The sequence below is a fragment of the Notothenia coriiceps genome, unplaced genomic scaffold (genome assembly GCF_000735185.1).
Source record: "Notothenia coriiceps isolate Sejong01 unplaced genomic scaffold, NC01 NC01_scaffold00028799, whole genome shotgun sequence".
Classification (NCBI taxonomy): domain Eukaryota; kingdom Metazoa; phylum Chordata; class Actinopteri; order Perciformes; family Nototheniidae; genus Notothenia; species Notothenia coriiceps.
Window position 1 is genome coordinate 254,271 of NW_011361500.1, and position 23,491 is coordinate 277,761.

General features: G+C 41.5%; 2 protein-coding genes across 2 annotated transcripts in view; one reads left to right on the forward strand and one right to left on the reverse strand.

Annotated features, from left to right (window-relative positions):
• LOC104958415 (ligand of Numb protein X 2-like) overlaps positions 1 to 8,346 on the forward strand; it is an 8,984-nt gene extending 638 nt beyond the window's left edge. The window contains exons 2-4 of the mRNA XM_010786153.1: positions 5,260 to 5,837; positions 7,354 to 7,547; positions 8,300 to 8,346. Of these exons, the coding sequence (XP_010784455.1) occupies positions 5,431 to 5,837; positions 7,354 to 7,547; positions 8,300 to 8,346 (648 nt within the window). The 5' untranslated portion in view covers positions 5,260 to 5,430. The remainder of the gene's footprint in view (positions 1 to 5,259; positions 5,838 to 7,353; positions 7,548 to 8,299) is intronic.
• A 7,218-nt stretch (positions 8,347 to 15,564) lies between these two features.
• On the reverse strand, positions 15,565 to 23,241 carry LOC104958416 (ligand of Numb protein X 2-like). Its single transcript, XM_010786155.1, has 7 exons — positions 22,954 to 23,241; positions 21,087 to 21,518; positions 20,341 to 20,484; positions 19,079 to 19,253; positions 18,063 to 18,303; positions 17,814 to 17,972; positions 15,565 to 17,158 (listed from the first exon to the last, which is right to left on the reverse strand). Exons 1-7 carry the CDS (start codon positions 23,239 to 23,241, stop codon positions 17,023 to 17,025), a joined length of 1,575 nt encoding a protein of 524 aa, XP_010784457.1. The 3' UTR covers positions 15,565 to 17,022.
• Between the last annotated feature and the right edge of the window lie 250 nt (positions 23,242 to 23,491).

Below are 23,491 nucleotides of genomic sequence, written 5' to 3' on the forward strand. Positions count from 1 at the left end.
AGTGAGTTATTTATGGTCCCAGTGACAGCACACATCAGGCAGGGCAGGAAAGTGAGGGAACATGTCCTTGTTGCTGTTATTGAGCATCTTTTCATATATCAAGTGGTAAATGGATTTTGAAATGGGTATCGTCGCCATCAGTGATGGAAAGTCACAACCTTCATTTACTGAAGTGGCTTTTTGTATGCACCTCACTCCATGTAAATCTTATTTATACGTCAGTGAAATACTGTAGCCTACTTTTTACCCTAACACACAACACTAGTGTTATCTGATGGCAGTAGCTACTGTTAATTATTTAACATACAAAATGTCAGTCAATCAAATATGATTTGATAAGCCGATAAATTGATCCCTAGATGGGACATTTAGGAGATAATAAATATAATATATACAATTGATAGCAGCACATTTAGTAAACATAAAACAGTGTACGCCAGACTGATATATTATGTGGTTGGTTTTGTAATAGTGTTAGTACTTTTTGTCTGTATAATATGGAAATATAATGTAGTCATATAGAAGAATACTAAATACGATATTACAGCAATACAATATGTAGTATAGCAGCATATCAACATATTTTATAAATCAGATGCATTGGTATTTGGAAGAGTTACAACTAATTATCTTGACAACCATAATGTTGCAATCTTACATAGCCCATTTTTTTATGGATAGTATGATAATTCATATTGTCCATATTTAGTGATTATGTACAGCAACGCAGTTCAAAAATATTTTCTTTACAGTAGATTTCAACAAGGGTAAACCAACTTCACCTCTTGTAATATTTCAATTAAGTTACAGTATTAATGTTTAACTTAAAGTATTATTGTGTATGTGATATGTCTGCAGTAGCTGTTGCTAGATTTAAAGACGAGTTGTTGTGGGAAAAAAGCAATACAATGTGAAGGTCACTATGCACTTTTTGTCCTGTTTGGTACATCAAGGTCCAATCCAGCCTGGTTTGACCATTTATATTTTGAGCTAACTCAATCATCAGCTGAGTAATAACACTTGTTTCTGTTTGCATTGGTTGGTCCAGTGAATGACGCTAAATGACGAATGTTCAGAGCGCTTTTGTTGAGGAATAACTGTTACCTTCTGCCCTTCAAGCTGAGTACAAAGGAAACACAGATGCTGATGATAAGTTAAGGCCATGGGTGGTGTTTGTTTGGTATGTACAGGCAGGCTGTCGTACAGTAGGAGGCTCAGTCGCCCTGTGAACGTAAGCTTAACCTCCATGTGTGACATCTCGGGGAGACACTGTTACCACGTGTGGGTCTGCATGAGGCTGAGAATACAACTGGGGCAGTTATATAAAAAACTGGAACGAAGTTGCATTGGGAAACAATTTGGTGAGCGATGTTTTTATTGCCACTCAGATGATTTGTTTTGTTGATTATTTCAGATATGCAATGTAAATATTGGTCATTGTGTTGAAAGCAGGAAGCTTTGCATGGTGTTGCCATAGCAGTCACATAATATTCAAACAGAGCTTAAACACATGAAACAATTGTATATAATTATATTACTGATAGACACTCTAATGATAAGTATTGTATAACTTTTTAATCTCAGACGTGTTGGATCTTTCCATCATTATGTCATACCTAATTGAGGATTAAGAGTCATTCAACTCTTAGATCTATTTTTTCCATTACATGTGCTCAGACATAGTTGTAAGGCACAGTTAGACGCGACACACCTCCTTTCACATGGACTCATGGAGAAATTATTTGTCTATAGCGTGGCTTCACCTGCGTTCACTGCGGGTGTGGCAGCCCATGTGACTCACCCACACCGACCATCAGAGCGAGTGATTCGGCTCAGCTTTAAAGGAACACCACCTCTGGTAATCCTGTGGGAGACTGGAGGACGCTGTTGGGAAACAGACATTTCCCCCGCGAAAGCTTACACTGTCACATGATTACAAGACATTTGATTTGGATAAGGTCCCTCGTTAAGGCTGGCTGTGCTTTGGTTGGCTCTAAACCTGTAAAAACATTTTTCACCGTGTCTATTGTAAAGCTGTCTTGTGTTTTAAGCTCCACAAACATGGGCTTTAGCTGTAGTATCAAATGTTTAAGTGTGGGATTTCTGTGAAATAATGTCCTAGCTCTAGTGCAGGATTAGTATAAGTATACATACTTGTGATGTTGACGTTGATTAATGGAGATGTTGATGTAAACTTTCTCAAAGAAACTGAAGACTAAAGGATTTTATATTGAAAATAGTAGATGATTGGAACCCACTTACAATCTTCTAGGGTTGAGAAATTATTATTTTCTTTATTGCTAACATATTAATTTGTTTCTTTAACCAGTAACTTGTTCAGTCTAGTCAAAAATAATAAACAAACATCCTAAGGTGATGTCTTTGCTCATTAGATGTCCTGGTATCTCTAAACGACACACAAAAACACAAGTATATTCAGTTTAGAGTTGCAACAGTTCCTTGATTGATCAAGTTGTCTGTAAATGATTTTCTAAATTAATCATTCGGTCTAATTTACGAAACATTTAGAAAATTCACAGCCAGGGTCTAAGGTGTCTGACCAACAGTCCAAAACTCCAAAATATTCACTTTGTTTTGATACAAAATGAAGAAAAGCAGCCAAACTCACATTGAAGTGCTGCTAATAGTTAATGGAGTAATCAATTATTCGACTAATCAGATTATCGACTAATCCTTACAGAGTCTCCGTTTCACATGCAGGATCTCAAGAGAGACGGGCACCTTCTATTGATGTCATGCTGTATCCTTGAGCAACACGGTGATATTTACTGCTGTGTCAGTGATGTATAAGTGGACAGTGATAGACGGTTCAGTGGCCGCCACCTTCAGATACAATGAGCAGGAGGGGACCAGTAATCTCCAGGGTCGCTGTACGTCTTCCTGTGGAGATGACCTCTGCTCTAATGAAGACATGCCTCAACCTCGCTGAAACCCATTGGATGCTCTCTGTGGCCAGATGTGCACGACACTTAATCCAAAAGCAACTAATACACCTTAGGTATGAAGAGATATACAAATGGGAATGTGTTATTGACAAGAGAACAAGCTTGACTATTTGCAGCATTGTGTGTTTAATGTAAGTGTATTATTAATAATAATAATAATAATAATAAATAATACATGTTATTTATATAGCGCTTTTCCTGGTGCTCAAAGTGCTTTACAAACAAGTAAAGAAGAAAAATATCAACAAAAGTAAAATGTGCTAAGCTAGGTGGATGGGGGGCGAGGGGTTAGTGGATTAGATGTATTTTTATCACTTTTTTCACATTCTTGAACAAAGGCTGCAATATATATATCGTTTTTTTTCGCGCAAAACAACGCAATATCAGCATGCGCGATAAACACAAATACTGCACTAAGTTTTTTTTTAAATATAGTTGAAAGTGAGTAAAGAGAGAGTAAAGTGTAAAACTGCTCTTTAAAGTGCAGTTATCATTCATTTAGAAATGTTTTTTGTGTTAGATTCAATGTTCAATTTGTTCAGTTAACTATTATGGACATAATCTCCTTACTTTTTTAAATAAACAGGCACTTTGTTGTATTTGAGTTGTCAACTGAAAGCAGCAAAAAGGCAGAACTGAATACATTTTAATATCAGTTTTTTTTCTTTTCGCAAATTATATCCTTTTTCGCGATATTCAATAAAGTTTTTGCATATTTTCCACATAGCGTGCCGCCCTGTCTTGTGGTGTCAAAATAATTGGAGAACAGCCTGGTTCGTACTGCGCTTCCTTCTCATTGCTACAGGATCCATGACCCCTATCGGTTACAGGACGAGGTATCACTTATGCAAAGTGAAGACAAAGAGAGAAAGAAGGCCAGTGTCACCTCAGCCAGAGTGCGTGCATGTGGAAAAGTGTGCGCACAAATATTAGTAATGGATCCCGTGTGTTGGCCATCAGTCAGTCAGCTATTGAGAGTACTTCACCTGGAATAGTGCAACATCAGCAGTCTGAGCCACACACACACACACACACACACACACACACACACACACACACACACACACACACACACACACACACACACACACACACACACACACACACACGAAGGAACACTCTCCTCTCACTCTGCCTAGTTACACCAATTCCCCTCTGCATTCCTTACAGCGGTGCAGCCGGAGCTCACACACATCCATACTCATGCACACAGATATGCGGTGACACACACAGGCAAGCACACACACTCATACACACAGACATTACTCAGACGGTGTGCTGCTGGAGAGGCAGGGCTCTGGTTTCATTCAGGCTTCAGGCAGCTGGGAGGGTAGAGTCTTGTGTTTGCGTGCAGCGGCTACTGGGTGCTTGACAACGAAGATATCAGCTCGGTGAGTTGCTCTGAGGCAATAACACTGAAGATAAAGGAGCCTTTTTGTGCCTGTACTCTTGGAAACTAAAGGTAGTGAGTTCATTGTGGTGGCTTGTTTTTCTCTTATGTAGATGTGGTAATGTGCATGGGAACAGTTTTCTGTACTCCTTTTTTGTGTTTTTAGGATACATTTAAGCGTTTTCCGGTTATATTTGATGCTGTTTTGTTCTTTTCTGTGCCACTTCTCTCAGATACCATGATGTCTTTATAAAGGAAGCCTGTGAAACTACTTACTTATTTCTTACTTATTTCAGTTGAACAAAAATTTTCTCTTTAAATGTAATTTCCTTTAAAATCATGCTGTTTGAAAGGATGCAGTTTATTATACAGGGTAGATTATATATGATCTACTTTAACGTATTTGGTGGAGGTTATAATTAGTTTTTTAATTAATACATTTGTTCTTATGTGGAGGGCTGGGTTTAAAGTTTCTCCAAAGAATGCGATCCTAATCAGCCCTCTCCTTATGAGAGAATTAAAGGAGATTAGGAGCTCCACAAAGGGATGGAGACCACTGCCGATCGGGTGCAAGGGGTCATTAGTGATGAAGCATTTCTGCCCAGTTCATTCAGAATTCTTACTCTCGTGTAGTGCCATGCCTTTGTTCCTTCCCATTAGCTGGGGTTTGACTTTAGTTGGTTTTCTCTTGCCTCATTTCACACAGTTTAGCCATTTTCACTGTGGGGCACAAGAAATGCGAATTCTTTTTGTCCCTCAGGAAACTAGCTGAGAGGAAGCAGCTGCGGCTTGCTGCCATATTGCTGCTGCTCTGTGGATTTGTCATTTCCTGTGGAGCTTGCAGGGTCACGTAAAAATAATCCAACTTCTACAAAAGACTTGACAGTATTTCTCTCTCTACAGAAAATCCAAATGAAGACATGGAGATAACATTGTCAACTCTGGATCATCATCACGCTTGAATGGATTGTATATCTGGACAGGCAGGCTTATGACTGGAAACGGACAGTTTTTAAGGAGATAAGAGACGCACAACATTTCCAGAGAGCTTGGTACAGATCTTCTTAACCGCCAATGGCTACAACAGAAGCTAAAGTAGCCGGCAGCAGTAGCGCTGCAGGTCTGTCGTGGGCGAGAGTGTGTAAGGAGTGCGGGCAGCTGCACGAGGGCTCGGACTGCCACCTGTATGAGTATCAGGACGAGGTGGACGATGAACTGGTTTGCCACATCTGCCTGCAGCCCCTCCTCAGACCTATGGACACCCCTTGTGGCCACACATACTGCTTTCACTGTCTGAGTAACTTCTTGAAGGAGCAGGACTTCTGCCCCGTGGACCGCCAGCGGCTGCAGTTACATCAGTGCCGTCCCTCCAGTCTGCTGGTCAGGAACCTGCTGGACAAGCTGACGGTGATGTGTCCCCACTCTGCAGAGTGTCAGCTGAAGATGCAGCGCTGCGAGCTGCAGCCACACCTGCACAACAGGTAAGACCCTGGGCGGGACGCTGAGGGGTCGAGACAGCAGTGTTATTGGATATTATGAAGCCTTAACCTGTCTCATTCAATGGTCACAGTGTGCGAGACGGAAACACAAGAATATGTTCCCTGTCTTTGTCAAACACAACAAGGTTTTCATTCAGTCATGAGCATCCCTACTATTTAATGTAATCCTGCTTGTAAATACTACTTTTGAACCTTCGGTAACCTTTGTAATAGCTGCAATTTGCTGCAATATAGTCACCTTGCCATGAGCAATAGTGTTGTATGCTGCAGAAGGGAAAAATACACTCGCTTAATACAATATATATATTTTTATACACCATGAATGTAATACATGGATAAGAGGGGTATATAATACATCAGTATAGTTGGTTCTGGATTTCATAAATATGTCATGAAGCACTTTGAGAGACTTTAAGCAGGGATTTGAGGCACAGGTTCAAATGAAGGCCAAGGCGTATCAGGGATTACATCTGAAGAGTTGTATATTACATTTAGAATATATATTATAGAGCAAGGCTGTGGGCATGTAAACAACACAGTGAGCACAGAGTAATAATTCATCATATGAAAACGACCTAATTCCATCTAGAGTTGTATTACATACAACTACAGCTGCTTAGCTTAGCATACAGACTAAAACGTGGGGGAAACATGCACCTTAGTTTGGATTGCCTGCCTACCTGCAAAGTTCACTTATTGAGACTTATGTCTTGTTGGTTTGAACTGTAAACAATTGAGGTATAAAATCCATGTCAAACTATTCCTTAGACTTGATGCATTTTATTGTAAGGCCTATTAAACCCAAATACATTTACTGCGCACTAGCATCCCCACACAAAGTATAACAAGTCTAAGTCATGCCTAAAGAATGCTTACTACTGCTCAGGAATAGAAAATAACTGTCCCCACTGTTTTGTTTCTCCTCTTTATGTCCTTTTAAAGGCTGTGTCTCCCCCTCTCAATGCTCCTGTTAGCTCAGTCCCTCTATGAACACACAAACTTCTAATTATGGAGCTCAAGGCAAAGTGCAGGTCAGTCGTCTTGTTTTTCACATGGCCAGTGTGGTGCTTATCATCCTGGTGGTCAGCCATGACGTGGTCAGTTGCGGAAGGCAGATAGTCCTGCTGCAGCTGCTCTGTGCAAACAATGAGGATACAAAGTTCAGTCCAGCTCTCTGACGGACTTAATCAGACTCAACCTGTCTCACAGACACTCTGCAATGCAGTAAAATCGGCTGCTCATCTGCATAGTGCTTCTATTCTGAGCCCAGTGCATAAATAGTCCTGTCTTTTGTCATCTCAAAACACTTTTGATAATGATCTTTCTCTCTTCTCTGTGTTCAATCCATTCTACCACTTCTTGTTAACATCAAACATTTAAGAACATACCCTTCAAATCATCATAAAGATTGTGTTGTTTCGAAGAGAGTAAACCACTGGTCAATCATCAGCCATATCATTGTCTTTACTTGTTTCCTCCTTGCGCCTGTCTCCCCCAGATGTCCTGTTTTTAGAAGACTGAGGGAGGAAGCAGAGAAGAGGAAGAGGCCCTCGTGGAACGAGCTAAAAGGACGTAAGAGTGACGGGGAGTCGTCTGCTGACGCTAAACATTCAGCAACACTTTCCCAAAACCCCTCCAGAGATCAGCCTGAGCCAGGGCTCATCAATCCTGCCTATGAAGAAAGTGAGGATGGTATGGGATCATTTTATCTTACTAACAACAAAACACCATTATTTCAGCAATGTAATCCCATAAGTTGTCTTGTTCAAGTAACATCAAAGGTTCAGGGACTTTTCTTTCTACCTAAGCACACACAAACTAGAAGGCACTAGAAAAACACTTCCATGGAAATGATTTGTAATAGGATGCTGGTCATAAGCTGTGACACTTAATAATGTTCCATATAAGCTTTTGGTTTGAACAGAAATAGTTTCCTTGCTCGGGGGGATTGCAGAAAACCCAAATCCTGGTGCCCTCCCCCTTCGGGCTGGGAGGTTGTGTAAACACACATTCGGGATCTGGTGAGGGTTTTAAGCCTGGAGGGTTTGATTCCAAGTCTGTCTCAGGTGAATCATCAGCTCACAGATGTGATAACCAGACAGTCTCATCACCGGGAAAAACCCTCAAAGCAGCCTGCGAGCCAGAACCAGGGGCCAAACTCCACGAAAAACATGGTTGCCAGGCAACTGATAGTCTGTGTCCGCAGAGAAGTTTGCATGGTTGTCATTATAATCTCCATTTTAATCAAATGAGTGTTTAATGCACTTAAGAAGGGACACACAATGAGCTTACACTTTTTAACAATATGTATAAGCCTTAAATACATGTTTTTACAGCATAGCATCTTGAATTCATGCCTGTTGTAATGCTTGTGGGACTCGTTTGGTAGCACTGCTCTGGAGTCAGCTGTAGTTGTAATTACTTTCTGATGTGTTTGTTTCCAGAGATCAATTACAAGGTTGAAGTCCTCAGTGCCTGTCAGTGTGTTTGAATTATTAGTTTGGATTATAACAAGCGGACGTCACTCTGTTTCCCGTCTAATGTTGCTGTTCACCCTGTACTGTAAAAAGAACAAAAAGTTGTTATTGGTTGTCACAGAGTTGTGTAACTTTATGCGTGTCTCTACTGGTAGAGTTCTACTACAATAGTTTGGTAGATAACGTATTTTTCTGTTTGCTGGGAGTTAGATAAGGAGAATTTCTTTTTCTATTCAAGTGGGCTGAATGATTAAAAAAAAAAAAAGTGTCTAATAGCCATACAAACATTTTCTTTCTGTGCATGGAATAAACAAATGCAACATGCAAGATAGGATCAACTTAATTTAGCCCAAAGTAACATTACATGTCGGAATATTCCTATAACTTACTTCCAAACCAACTTTGAAATTATGATTTCACAGTCTCTTCCACATGAAGTAAATGAACCTGGTAATTTGTTTAACATGTGTCTGATTGCCTGAGTTATCATATGTCTTGCCCTACTGGACCATCTTTGAGTACAGTTTTTTAACTTCTGATAGGAATTATGGTTAGCTCATTGATATTTAAAGTGGACCTATCATGCTATATTTGAATAATATATCGTAGGGCCATACCTATATAAAATATGTCTGTGAAGTTTATTTTTCAAAATACCAAACAGATCATGCATTTTAGCCATGCCTCATTTCGCTCTATTTGCTNCAGCTTCATTCAAGTTGAACACATGGTGCATTGTGACATGAGATCCTGCACACTAATGCTGACTGTGGAGCTGATTGCCGGATGGTTTGTAACACAGAACTATCTGAGATGCCGTCATTGGAAACAGTTTGGAAAAGGGCCAGCACAGGTGATGGGATGAACCCAGGGGCGTTGCCTGGACCTGAAAACATTCGGGGCTTAGCCCACAGTGGTGGCTTCAGTGGAATTTTCTACTGCAACACTCCCCACATGCACATACACAGTACACCGGCGACTGTTACAATGAAGGCTCGATAATCAGCTATATATTTCTATGAGTGGGGGGCAGACCTCACCTCCTCTAGGGGGGTCCGGTGGCATACTCCCCCGGGAAGATTTTTTTTTAAATATTGAAGGTAAAAGCATCAATCTGGTGCACTTTGAGAGCAACATTGGTGCATTCACACCTAATAGTCAGTTTTCTGGTGCTCACCAGAAGACAGTTTGTTACATTGTTTCATTTTTCAGAAGGTTCGGTTTGCGTTCACACGGCAAAACTCAAACGGACTATAAACTTTAAACACAAGTCATGTGCACGGAAATGCTGTTCAACCATTGGTCAGACATTAAGGGGGTAAAAACGCAAATCCCGGCAATTTCTACCGCCCAGGCCAGGCGACGCCACTGGATGAACCATCTGTCTTTCACGGCCTAACTTCACCAAAACCAGCCTGCAGCTACCAGCAGGACCCTGATTGGTCAGAAACACTGTGGTTTGTATTCAAACACATTACTTAAAGCCTTGGAAGATGGGTAATCTTTTTATATTGCGAGCATCCAACTGCTATGTCGTAAAGTAAGTTGTCACCTCTCTAAATCATCAGATCCACGAGCTCAGTTTAGTTCTAGTTGTTTCTAAATCAATCTCAGCAAATCTATTCAGATGGTTCCCGACACAATTATCATGACATGTTCAAAGAGGGATAGTTTCTACAACAGTTCTGAAGACTATCAGTTTCTCTGCCCGACTGTTGTATTTCATAAACTGGCTATTTATTGTATTTTCCCCAGTAAAGTTGTTATTGAGGTCTATGCTGAAGCTTCATATCTTCCACTGGGTCATTTAACAGTTAGCACAGCAGACAGGGAAAATGGGACGCGCCAACATTGGATTTTTCAGCTCTTTCATCCCTTTGGGTGCTGTCGATACAAAACAAGTCTTTAAACTTTAAACCGCATCAGAAACAGTTTTTTATTTGGGGCACAGTATCACTCTTAAAGACCAGCTTTTAGAAATCACTTTTTAAACAGTGCTGTCAAATCTTTTCTTTAGGTTCGCTGTTTAAAATGTATTTGTTTGTAGTTTGTTGCTGTCTATGCTAAAAACAGTGTTTCGAGTCATTAAAAAGAGCATTTGTAGGACAGTGTTAGCATTAAAACAACGGTTGTGGCTTAAGTTGTGACCAACATAATATTTAAGACCCCAAACCCGATGGAGTTTACACAAACAAGAGGGTTTTATTGAATATTTTTTTGAATCACACTAACTTAAAGTGGACCTATCATGCTATATTTGAATAATATATTGTAGGGCAATACCTATATAAAACATGTCTGTGAAGTTTTTTTTTCAAAAGACCAAACAGATCATGCATTTTAGCCATGCCTCATTTCGCTATATTTGCTCTTTTTTAGCCCTGTTTTTGCAAGGGCTGAATCTGTGGCAAATGAGCTGCAGCTGACCACGCCCCCCTGCAAAGGAGGGGGGCGAGGCACGAGCACCATGTTACCATGCTGTTACCATGCTGTTACCATGCTGTTACCATACCACGCAACCTCTCATTCCCCTGATACTGTAGGTGGAGAGTTGCCCATATAGGCGGAGCTCCCCGCTTCTGACGTCAGAACAATTTCAAATCTGGATCAGTCTGTATCAGATCCGTTGCAGCCCCGTTTTTAGAGATTTGGGTATGGAGGAAAAGAGAGAGGGTTGTGTTTTCTGACACTTGGTGAGTTCCCTGGAACACCGGGGACACATATTCATGTATAAAAGACGTACAAAAGTGCATTTTGCATGATAGGTCCCCTTTAAAAAGGGTACGAGTCTGGAGGACTGGCCACAAAGAACAAAAGATGGAGAAAGCCTGGACCAGCCACACCATTGGCCGTCGGACCCAGAACTCCCCCCTAAACTAAACTAAGAAAAGAAAACTACAAAAACTGGGCTACCAGGTCCTCCGTACTAAAAACCCAATCAAAGAAATAACCGGAAATAGAACCAATTGCTAAGGGCTGCTATACTAACCGGCAGCAGTGTTCTCCTTCTCTTTCCTTTTATACGGTGATTGGGTGAGATGAGGAACACCTGAGCCGAGGCGTAGCCAGGAGCAGATCAGGTGCACCTTTTGCAGTTAGGAGAAGGAGAACAAAAGGGGGAGCGAGCAACAACATTCAAGGCTAAGTTTTCTTGACAAGTGTACAAACTGTGTTCCATCAATCGATCATAGCGAGCAGTACCACTGATATTCATTTCTATGAGAATCCCAGGTTATCTATTGCTCTCAGATTAGGCATGACACATACACACACATCCTGATGACTGCCAATGAGTTAGTGACAACCACAGTGATTATCTGGCTCTGCCGAGAATATAATCACACGGGGCTCCAACCTCTAAAAGGCAATCTATTATCTGAGAGGGTCTTTGTCTGCTGAATTATAACGGTGGAGGTGTTGACACCTGCTGACCTGGGGTGACACCATGTACAGATCAGAGAGATAAATGGATTTGGTAAACATTCACGGCTGCTCACTCACACACAGGAAGACATTAAAAAGACAGACAAGAAGAAGAATTGGAAACTGATGCCGTGTCCATTCACGTAGTTATATTTGGACACTTACAGCTTGACACTGTTCACCCTCAACGCCCGCCGTCTTGGCTACGTGACAGAAGTTATGCAACCAACCCAGCACAATGCAAATAAAAGTTATAGGCCTACATGTGGGAGTGTTTGTTTAATTAATTCATACAAATCACAAGTGTTCCCAGTGTACAACATGCTGTGAAACAAGACACACACACACACACACACACACACACACACACACACACACACACACACACACACACACACACACACACACACACACACCTACATTGCTAACAGAGGACACACTTACAATAAGTTATGGTGTGATTGTACCTGGGAGCTTTGATTTATTTCAACAATAGCGGGCCATTTGGGAAATAAAGAGGAATGCCACTTACTTACAGTCCATAAAGGCATTTGCACATTCACACACACAGTCTCATGAACTCACAGTCTCTTCTCCGGTGAAAATAATTCTCTACCTATTGCTTTTTTAGCCTGTGCCAACCGTCAGCTGATTTTAATCGCTGAAAGAAAAGGTGAGATGTGAATTTCACAGCATTTCCTGTCAAGGTCACTTAACTGCTTTCCAAAGAGTGTATTTTTCTCAGAAAGACGTTTTGCTTTGAATTCTCTCTTTGCTTTACCAGTCATGGTACCTTTGTCTGTTTGAGAGACAGTGTGACTGCTATTTAAAGCTGCTGTTTGGCGAGCTGGAAGTCTGCAAGACAAGTCCCCGTGTGAAGTATCATGTTATGGTTTGAAACGCTAGATAAAGGAGTGCTTCCATCATTTTGCCTAGAGCTTAGGGAAGACTGATTTATTATTTGCCATGAACATGCACCTTAGCCAGGTAGATAAATGCGTTTAAAAGAAACATCCAACTTGAAATAAAAACGCTGTCTGTGAGAATGGCCTTATGGTAATGTACAATATGCTTTTAAATAATGTTGTGTTTATATACAGCAGCCTTGCTCACATCAAAATCAATATGGGCGGTCTCTCTGCTCTGAAATAAGCCTTAATAAATTGACATGAACCCCATTGATGAAACTGCATCCAACAAGCGTAGTGTCAGATTCAGCAACTTGCTTCCTACCTCTTTGTCAGCAAATCTTGTTAACACAGATAATGGTGAGTCCATTTAGCTTCTAAGGAGTCAATAAGTTTTGATCTGTAGTGCAATATATCTGTAGTTCATATCTTTAGCCTTTGTTTGCCAACATGTTTGCTAACTTTGCTTATGTTAAGTTAATTAAATTGGTTCATATCCCTACCGTAAGATGGTAGAAATATTTAAATCTGAATACCACTTCCGTTAAATTGAATGTATACTGTATTTTTAGACTATTGCCTTTCATATTGGCATTAAATGTTAATTTTCTGTATGTTTACCCGAACCACAACCCCTAAATGCAATCTTTTCCCCAACTAACATTTGACGGACTACACAGTTAGATTGGTACAACCTTAATGTAATGGTGTGAACTAGTGTTCATTTCGTTCACGAAACCAGACGAAATATGTTCGTCAACGACCTTTTTGTCCATGACTAAAACGAAACAATAACTGTAACGAAATCAGCACGCAATATCGTTGACGAAAAGTGACGAGACGAAAATGTAGTTTACTAAATAAAAACTTTGCCAAAATTTCTCTTTACTTTCGTTGACGAAAAATTAGGAGACTAAATATTATCAAAGATTGCGTTAGATCTCTGATAGTCAGTTTTTCTCCCGGCAGTTCCATTTCCGGTGCTGCGGCTGGGCAGCAGCTCTGTGTCCGTGCTGCGTGCGGCGGTACATTTGAATTGAATTTGGCTAGACTAGTTTGACTGAAATGTTCTATATCAGGGGTTCCCAAAGTGTGAGGCGCGCCTCCCCTGGGGGGCGCCAGAGAGCTTCAAGGGAGGCGCAGCCGCCAAAAAGAAGAAGAAGAGAAACAGTCGCCTCCCTTGAAGCTCTCTGGCGCCCCCCAGGGGAGGCGCGCCTCACACTTTGGGAACCCCTGATATNGCAGCAGTGCATGTTACCATGTGTTTTTTTGCCAATAAAGATGACACTTAACGAGTTGTCATCCAATGAAACTGGAGATGATTGCAGCGCTGTTGGAAGAAAATGATTTAAACTTAGCTCTTCCACTCATCAAACTCAATTTTTATGATTTTTTAAAAAGTTTTATACTTTTCCCTGTGCTGTGTTTGCTCCTCCCGATGTGTGGGGAAAGACATCTTTCGAGCAGATGTTTCCTTTGTTTCAGTCCTTCTGTCCAGTGTTAGTATTATTTTCCTGAACCTTAGTCGACAGATTGCTGCATTGCGTCGTATTAGAGTGCCTCTGGAGTAGTTGGTGAACCACAGAGAAGACGGGGTGGAATCTGTTCTCTTGTACAAAGGACATTTAAAACCCTCCTTCCAGTATTGTCCCCGTTACAGCTCCTGTAAATGTTTGTCATGGTGACATAATCCCTACGGAGAGAGAGAATAAACTGTTGATTTTGACTTTTCTTTGCTTCCTTATTTCATTTGAAACCATTTGGTTGTGTGTTGCCATCTTACTGAATTAACGATGTATCATCTCTGTAAAAACAGATCCTTGTGGACCGAGGCTTGCTGCCCCGCCACAGAAATGTGACTATTTGTCATGTTTAACAAGGTGTGGAATCGTTAACTTTAACAAGACAGTCTGCAATTAGCCGACACATTTATAAAACTCAGGGATGCTGTTGTTACAATAACACGCTGCTACTTTCTAACGTTAGGCCTCAGTGGTCAGGGGAAACTGGACTGGGTCTTCACTTTATCTCTCCACATCCCCCGAGCTCCTCAGTCTGGATGCTTTTATGGTCCTTTGTTTTTTTGTTTTCACATTCACAGCCTTTCCCTGTTTGGACAGAAGTTTTACTGCCCTACTGCTCCAAAGGTCTGGAGCTGCCACCACTACTTCTAGATTCAGCCAAGCAGTTTAATATGTTACTCAATAAGGGTTTTATCTGAACTACATCTTAAAGGGATTCAAACAATAACATGAGAAACTTGTGAAGACAGCTTTATTTCTACTAATCTACCTTTCAGAGGAAAAGTGTGTACTTTTACCACACTTTACGTTTTAGGTTTGATAAAATTGGTCCTACAACCAGAAGTTTTAAACGCCGGTCATTTACTTTTAACAAATGATTTGCACATTGAGTGTGTGACTTTTATTGGAGGAGAGGTTGTAAATGTTGTGTTTGCACATGCAGGTTTCACAAACCGGACACTACATTATTCTCATCAGTCTTTCTCAACAACCAATATCTTGTGTAATCCAGTTTTTCTTTAACTACAAGTGGAGTGCAAACTTTATAAAATACGTTTGATCATCTTTAAATTGACTAAATGACTGCAGAGCGAATGTCTCTTTTTTTGCACGTGTTTAAAAAGTCAGTTTGTGTCCACTAGGTGTCAGACTGAGCCATGAACAGACTGCACATTTATTGGACATTTCTGACTGGGTCTGTGATTTAAACCGTTTTGACTCACGCTGTAGTTTATTCAAATATAAAAATATATACTTTGATCTCCATACCTATTATGGAATTGGCACAAACATCAGCCCTTTGCAACATTCTTGAGTGTTCTGTTGACTGCTTAGCCTTCACACAATGACAAGCCAGAATGAACGGAAAAACAAAAGCTGATTTGTTATGATTTTATTGAACATAAAGAAATTGTGTACAGGCTAATACATGTATTTCCTACTCTATATACATATATATATTCATATCGCAGCCACTCTGACTTGAAAAACAAATTCTGAAACGATATTCTGAGTTATTTAATAAGTCTTGTCTCAATTTAGACACAAGAAAGGCCACTGGGAATGTGTTGACATAAAAATAGAAACGAGGTAACAGATGTATCTCACAAGGCCGTTTTCTCCTTTGAAATTCCTATTTACAGTTTATAATGAGAGGAAATAATGATGCATTTTTGTACAGTGGGAAATTAAGGCAGGTTCACATTCTGGTTTGTCTTTCAATGTCTAAAAAGGCTCCCGCTTATCAATGCCATTCAGTCTTATATCATTGCAAGACTAAAACTGTTTTAGACCAAACATTCAGCACAGAATGATTTGCTTCTATAGACCAGCTCTCAGCTTTAAAACAATAAGAATGTTTATTTCCTGTTTCAGAATTTGCTAATATCCACTGCGAACAGGAAATAAACTTGGGCCCAAGCCATTTCCTACCGATGTCATTGTGATTGAATGGTGTATTCAGGGTTCTGTTTACATATAGGACTGCGTAGGATTTGACTGATGACTGATTTGGATTAAAGAGCCTCTGTATATCTGTATAAGCTGTCAAACCAAATTGACTGTAGGTCTTTTCTTTGGCTTTACAACACCCTCCCTGTTAAAACCAAAGTTCTGTTTCCTAGTTGCAGCTGTTTATTTAATCCTAAATGTCACTTTGACTGAGTTTACTTACATTTACATCAGGGTTTCCCCATTCTGTTGCCCGATTTGAAGGAGCATTGTAGTAAGGTTGATACAATCTATAAAAGCTACAGGACAGGATACTGTTTCTGTCTTTGGCATGAGTCTTTACAGTCAGCAGCCATCTTGTTTTGTGTAGTTACCTATAATTCACGACTCTCTACTCATATCGTAAAAACGACATTTCTTATTTGAAAGAAGTCATGTAATGATAACATTATTTAACAAGAAAGGAACAAAATGGATAAAGTATTCAGCAAAGGATCAACAAGGTGTTCAAAGTTCCAGTTTGCCCTTAGCATATCATTCACTGATTGTCATCACTTTCTCACCCTAAACCTAGTTTGTGCAATCATCTGCTCGGTGTGAGAGGACTCAGCTCGCTACTGAAAGTCATCTCCATTGTACACACGATGGTTCCTAAGCACACACACATTACATAACTATGAGTGAGTTACATATTGAAGGGACAGTGAGTCAAGAATGCAGCTGAGCAGGGCGAAGATCTCTGCGTGCACGTGTGTGTGTGTGTGTGTGTGTGTGTGTGTGTGTGTGTGTGTGTGTGTGTGTGTGTGTGTGTGTGTGTGTGTGTGGAACAATAAAGAGATGACGGAGAGGAAAGAGTGAATGGTCAGGTATGTGTGTGTGTGTGTTTCTACACCAGGCTGCCGGGCCAGGACACCACCGTCAGAGTGACTTTGTTCTTCTGCAGCTTCAGCATGGGGATGAGAGAGGAGTTGTTCATTCCCACAGTGGTGGCGCCGTTCACCGCCACGATCTCATCGCCGCACCTGGAGGGAACAGCAGACCAGTAATGTTCCATTAGTTCAGGCATTTGCAGCGTAAACACATCATAAGTCATTGCTTTTGAAAGAGTCACAAACCAAAGCAAGTTCATGCTGACAGAAAAGGAATAGACTGAAGCATTATTACACTTACCCCTTTTAATATTCATTATTTTGTATAATTCTCATTAAATCAATGAACAGTATGTTTATTATATACACCCAAATGTTCCAAGCTAAAAGTCATATATAAACACCTGTGTTCATACCTCATATATGTTGCACATTTTTTATTTTAAATCTACTATCGGCATCACCAAATTTCATTTCCTTTTCATTTTTTTTTTGCATGTGTTGTGACTCTTTTTGTAAAGCATGAATCCTCTTTGACAAGTCATTTGAAAAAGACGTCTTGATACAGTATGTTATTTTTAAATTTATACATGAATTGTTCTATTTTAAGTCCACCAAATCTATAAATAGTGAGCATGTGAGTTTATAAATACTATCTTTGTGGTTTGATGATAGTCTGCTCGGTTTACACTTCTCACAGCTTCTGTATGTATCTTCTGTAGCATTAAAATGACATCTGTGATTATTTGGTATGTAAGGTACCTCCACACTATCAAGTCATGAAGCAGTTATATTGAGCTGAACTCACTTGAGGCGTCCGTCGAAGTGAGCAGGGGTCCCAGGCACGATGGTTTTGATGAAGAAAGGCTGCTGGCCGTGGCACTCCTCGTAACCCCCGACGATACTGAAGCCCCAGCTCTCGTTGTTGGTCTTCTGCAAGACGATGTCCCGGCACCAGTGCATGGGACTGCAACAACAAGGGCAGAGTTGGAGTTAACTTTTACACCAAAAAAGGAACATAATATGTTTGTTCCGCATAAAAAAAAGTAGTCTCTACCTCGGTAATCCCAGCCAGCGAGTCCACAGCGGCGTCCAGTTGAGGGCGTCGTCTCGCGGGTCTTCCATAGTGTCCATGTCGTCCTTGTTCGCCTCACTGTCCTCGTCGGGGTTCTCGGAGAGGGTCTGGATGACGCGCAGGGCCACCTGGGACTGAGCAGTCTGAGCCTTCAGCACAGAGACCGCCTCGTTGTAGGTCAGCTGGGTCAGATCCACACCGTTAATGCTCAGCAGAACGTCGCCTGAGGAGACACGTGATGTGGTGAAAATCGAGACATTTTAGTTCAAAAGAAGATACATTTTAATCAAGGGAGAACTTTTTGGCTGTCAATTTAACCAGATAGATAAGACTGGATATCAACAGAGCTAGATGCAGTTTAAGTGCATACTGAGGGCTGACAGAGAGAGAAAAGCCTGCATTAGCACATTCAAACAGCCTAATTTGGACGTTCTCTAAGGCGGGCACCTCTCCTAAACTAGTGAGGGTCAGGCCTCTGTTTCAGCACACATCCTCTCCGTTTAAGTGTCCACATTGTATCCCTGAAAAGAAGTAAGTGAAAAGAGAATTGCTCTTTTCCTATTCAGTCAGTCGTCACATTGTGATGGATTTTCAAACAGAACTGTAAATGGTTTCCCATAAACGGTTTCCTGCTGATGCCGAGTCCAGTGTCATTATTCAAATATTCCCACACAATTACTTTTCTGTTTCAAAGTTTAAACTGACTGAACGGCCCCCCACTCTTTTCAAAGACTACTTCCTCTTACATTAACATTAGAATCAATTTATTGATTATCGGACCGACAGGAAATTATTTTGCAACTATTTTGATAATCATTTGTTTCAGTTGTTTTTTTAAACCAAAATGCTACAGATCTGCCTCTACCAGCTTCTGAAGAGTAAAAAAACGGAATATAGTGGAGAGCTGCATGGAGAGCTCGGCGTGATTAATAACATTCCCAGATAAAATTGGGCCTAAAGCTTTTACTAAAACGTTTTATTAAACGTCAGATTCACACCTCTTTGGATGGTGCCATCTCGGTGAAGACAGCCGACCGGCTGCACGCTGGTGATGTAAACGGGTAGACGGCTCCGACAGTCCCTCCCCCCGGCGATGGTGATGCCGAGGGAAAGCCGAGGCTCCTTCTTCATGCTCACCGTCTTCTCCTGGCTGGAAAACCCTCCTGGAGGATCCTACAGGAACAACAGAACAACAGATACAAAGCAATGAATACCACATTGGTCAACATCACCGTATAGAGTCTCTTTAGTGATGCTGGCCTTGTTTAGGATGCCATGTGTCCTAATTATGGTTTTATCTTAATTTGTATGACAACACACACACACACACACACACACACACACACACACACACACACACACACACACACACACACACACACTTTCCGGGACCCTTTGACTTAATTGATTCCTCTCACAAAACCACTCGTAGAAACAAATGTGAAGCATTTGAGAAGGAGCTGAGAGGTGAGGGTCGAGGGGACGTGTGAGGATCAACACTCGGCTCTCGTAGTGGGTAAGATGTGTGGAAAGTGACAGCTTCAACCAGTTTCCCTCTGGAGTCTGTTAACCATCAGAAGGGAAGCCGGGGGGAGGATGGTGCTCTTCCTCCCCCCAGCAGGGAGCCCATCCCCCCCATCAAGACGAAAAGGCTCGACTCTGCAGGCGAAAGCTAACTGTTACCAGCTTTGATCCTCTGCTGCCCAAAGAAACAACCAAACAACAACAAGAGCGTGGCCCCGCAGCAGAGGGAGCACACCGAGGCCTTTTGATCCGGACAGAGGGAGGACCCTCGCTTTCATCTCCTCCACCGACGCAGGTGTCTGCGCTCAAAGCTTCTCACCCCTCGGCTGGGGGGGGTTGCCATTCTTTCTACTGACAGTGTATGGCACACATGAGTGTGACTGGCAGAGGAGCAATCACAACTACACTGTGCGAACTGAAACATGACAAGTATGGAAAATACAGAGAAAAACATTGTGCTAAGTTGTGGAAAATAAAGTTCCGGGGCCAACAGCTGGCAAGGGCCGAGATTACATTATAAAGCGGTATTTGGCCGACGTTTTTATCCAACACCTAAACACCTAAACACCTAAACAGGGGAATGTGTGGTTGAGTTTCTTGCCTTAGGAGTAAGGACACTTAGACATGTTGACTACCACAGTAATCAACGGTTGCCGATCAGTATTTTACTGTTAAAAAAGATATTTAAAAAATGTATATAAAAAGCAGCATTATGTTGTGTAAATGTTCTGTATACCTTTATGTATGTGGAGCGGCGTCTGAAGTACTGTGGCTCCGGGACCCTCCTGGCTGCTCGGCTGTGCCCCTCTCTGCTGCCCCCCCCCTCCTCCTGAGGCTCTGCAGGCCTCATCACCACAAAGTTCACACGCACCTCACTCGCCTGAATGCACACATAAAAAAAAACAATTAATGACAAAGCAAATACATAATCAACACTATTAGGTAGAATGTGATCACTTCTGGTCACTTTACTTTAGCAATACTTTTGTGTCACTTTATTTTATTTTTTAATAATGTTAATATTTTATACCCTTTTTTCTAATTAATAAAATGTTCAGTGATAAAGTTGTCATTTTGCTCTTATGTGCCTTTCTTTGATAAAATAAAAAAATGTTTAATTAAACTAACATCAACTTTTTTTTATGTTTTTCCCTTTGAATCCCTTTTCTGAGCGTCCATGTTTGCATATTGTCATCTTTTTATCTGGGCCTTGATTTGATAAAAAACTAAAAACAGTGCATTTGTATAAACTGTGGTTTATATAAAACCGCTCAACCAAAAGCGGTCTGTACTTGCTGAAATGTAGCGACAGAAAGGAGTTCAAACTATAACTCAATAACTAAATAAATACTGAAATCCACTCAGCCTGGGAGTCTTTAAAGTTGTGGCACATTCAAAAAACGGTCAGTGATATTGTAGTGTGTCTTTGTAGTAAATGGGCTGAAGTCAACCAGATCCTATCTCTGGGGCTGTATAACCCACCTGTATGATCTGGGCAGCGCTCTCAGGCGTGCCGTGCCTCAGGTCGTGTCCGTTGATAGCGAGCACTTTGTCGTTGTTCCTCAGTTTCCCGTCTTTGGCTGCGAGACCCCCGGACAGCAGGTCCAGGATGAAGACCCCGCTCTCGTCAGACTTGCGGATGAGTTTGATGCCGAGCGGTTCGCTGCGCTGACTCTTCACGAGCGTCACCTGCAGGACGGAGCCGGGGTTGTGATTGGAGTTAGCGTTGCCATGGGGACTGTGAGAGGGTTGGGAGGCACTGGGGGCGGGGCCAGAGGAAGGGAGGTGATCCGACCGCGGATCCCGTGTTTTGAAACCTTTCTCCTGCATCACAGTGAGCCGGAGGACGGAGGGCTGCCGCAGCACCGCGATGGCCCGGGAGTGAGGGACTGAGGCCAGACTGACGTCATTCACCTGAAGACACCACAGAGAGAGAGGAAACAAGGGTCAGGGCTCATCAGCCAACACACACATTTCAGTACGCGCTGTACGTGGAGGCTGCCACTATAGAAAGTTACGAGACATTATCCGTAGAGCGGAAAGACAGATTAACTCATTCTGCTGCTTCTCCTTCAAGAGAACTGTGCTAACGTCAGACAAAAGGTGGAACTGTGACTTGTTCTGCCATCCAGGCACGGGACCGTATGAACATTTCATGCCATGATTATCTTGGCCAAACGAAATGCAACTCAAGGTGTTATGATATTATCCTAATAATCTGCAAAAAGTGATTAAAGTGGCACTAAAGCTTTCTGGAATCACTCTTTCAACAAAAAATGTATTATGTAAATATTTGTACTGCATCACAGATAGGTATAATATATATATCCTATATAAGGTGATAATAAAAAACAAGGTTTATCTACAAAGGATACATAAATAGAAAAATAGCAACGTTGTTTTAGTCTGTTCTCTTAATTCCTGTAATTTAAAACAAGGTTCTTCTTTTCACTTCTCTACCATAATAGCTATAGTGCTTTTTCTAATTCACTCATGTGAGAATATTGACCATTATCCTGATAATGTTAATAAATAATGTCATAAATAGTAACTTCCCTATCGTGCCCTCTAATATCAGTTTTTAAGATCTGAACTGTATTTCCTTTATCAGAAAAATAAGAACCAGGAAAATGATAGAAACAAGTTATCATCGGTCTCCTCTGTTCACAGCCTTTGTATGTGTCTTTAGAGAAATCAATGCATCAACTCAACGGGAAAGGCAAAGACTGAGTCACAGTATCTCTTTAAATCCACCAGTTTTCCACAAAGCTAAAAAAAAACTGCAGCTAATATTTCACATCCTGAGGCGGCGTGTTGAATGACAGGTTTTTGTTTTCATATCCAGGTTTGGAATTGGTTGTCTTTGGAGGGAAAGCAGCATTTTGGAGGACAGCCTGAAGCAGAGGGCCAGAAAGGAGTTCACGATCTCGGTTTACAGCGGTACCGTGTTCCAGAAGAACAGGGGTAGGAAATAGGAGGAGGAGGAGGATATTGTTGTAAGAGAGGTAACCGCAACTTATTCAATTATATTATATTATATTCAGTTTGATAACTTCACCACGACCCTCTCAAACTGAAAGTCAATCAGTGACACCACCAACAACAACAACCAGGTGAAGCTACACTGACATGTTTGTCCCTGTAATTAACCACGCCTTAAACCATGGGGCCAAAACTTGTTTACCTTGAAAATCTTCTTTTTCTTTCCCTGCATTGAGGCACCTTGTTTACAATACCATGGGAACGCACGAGGGTGTTATGGTGTAAGTGATCCGTGTCATGCTAGGCCACCATGTTAAAATCCCATAATGAAGAGGAGATTTAAACTTTGTATCCTGGACTCCCTCACCTCTAGGATGTGGTCCCCCGGTGCGAGTCTGCCGTCACGAGCTGCCAGCGAGTCCCGCACTATCTCCTGGATGACGATGTTCCCCAGCGGCGTGTCCTTCCCCCCCACGATGCGCAGGCCGAGCTCCTCCTCCGGCTCCTCTCTGAACAGCTCCACCACATTGGCCTCGGCCACCAGACTGGACCGCAGCGGGGTGTTGTCTGGGGAGGAAGACAGAGTGGAGTCAATACAAACGTGTTTCAGGTTTATGGAGCAAATACTTTCATTTCTCAGCACATGTTGGTTCATTGCCCTTGTAAACACCTGATAAACATACACTCAGTGAAACTTAAGTTTAAAGGGGACCTATCATGCAAAATGCACTTTTGTACGTTTTTTATACATGAATATGTGTCCCCGGTGTCATATCACCAAGTGTCAGAAAACACAACCCTCTCTCTTTTCCTCCATACCCAAATCTCTAAAAACGGGGCTGCAACGGATCTGAAACAGACTGATCCAGATTTGAAATTGTTCTGACGTCAGAAACGGGGAGCTC

Bases quoted from the DNA above. Each gene is read 5' to 3' on its own strand.
- LOC104958416 (XM_010786155.1), bottom strand. From the start codon at position 23,241: ATGAACCAACATGTGCTGAGAAATGAAAGTATTTGCTCCATAAACCTG. The intron at 20,485-21,086 runs GTGGGTTATACA...GTGTGCATTCAG, and splicing joins GCGCTGCCCAGATCATACAG to GCGAGTGAGGTGCGTGTGAA. The intron at 17,973-18,062 runs GTAGAGACTACT...TTGTTGTTGCAG, and splicing joins CGCTGGCTGGGATTACCGAG to TCCCATGCACTGGTGCCGGG.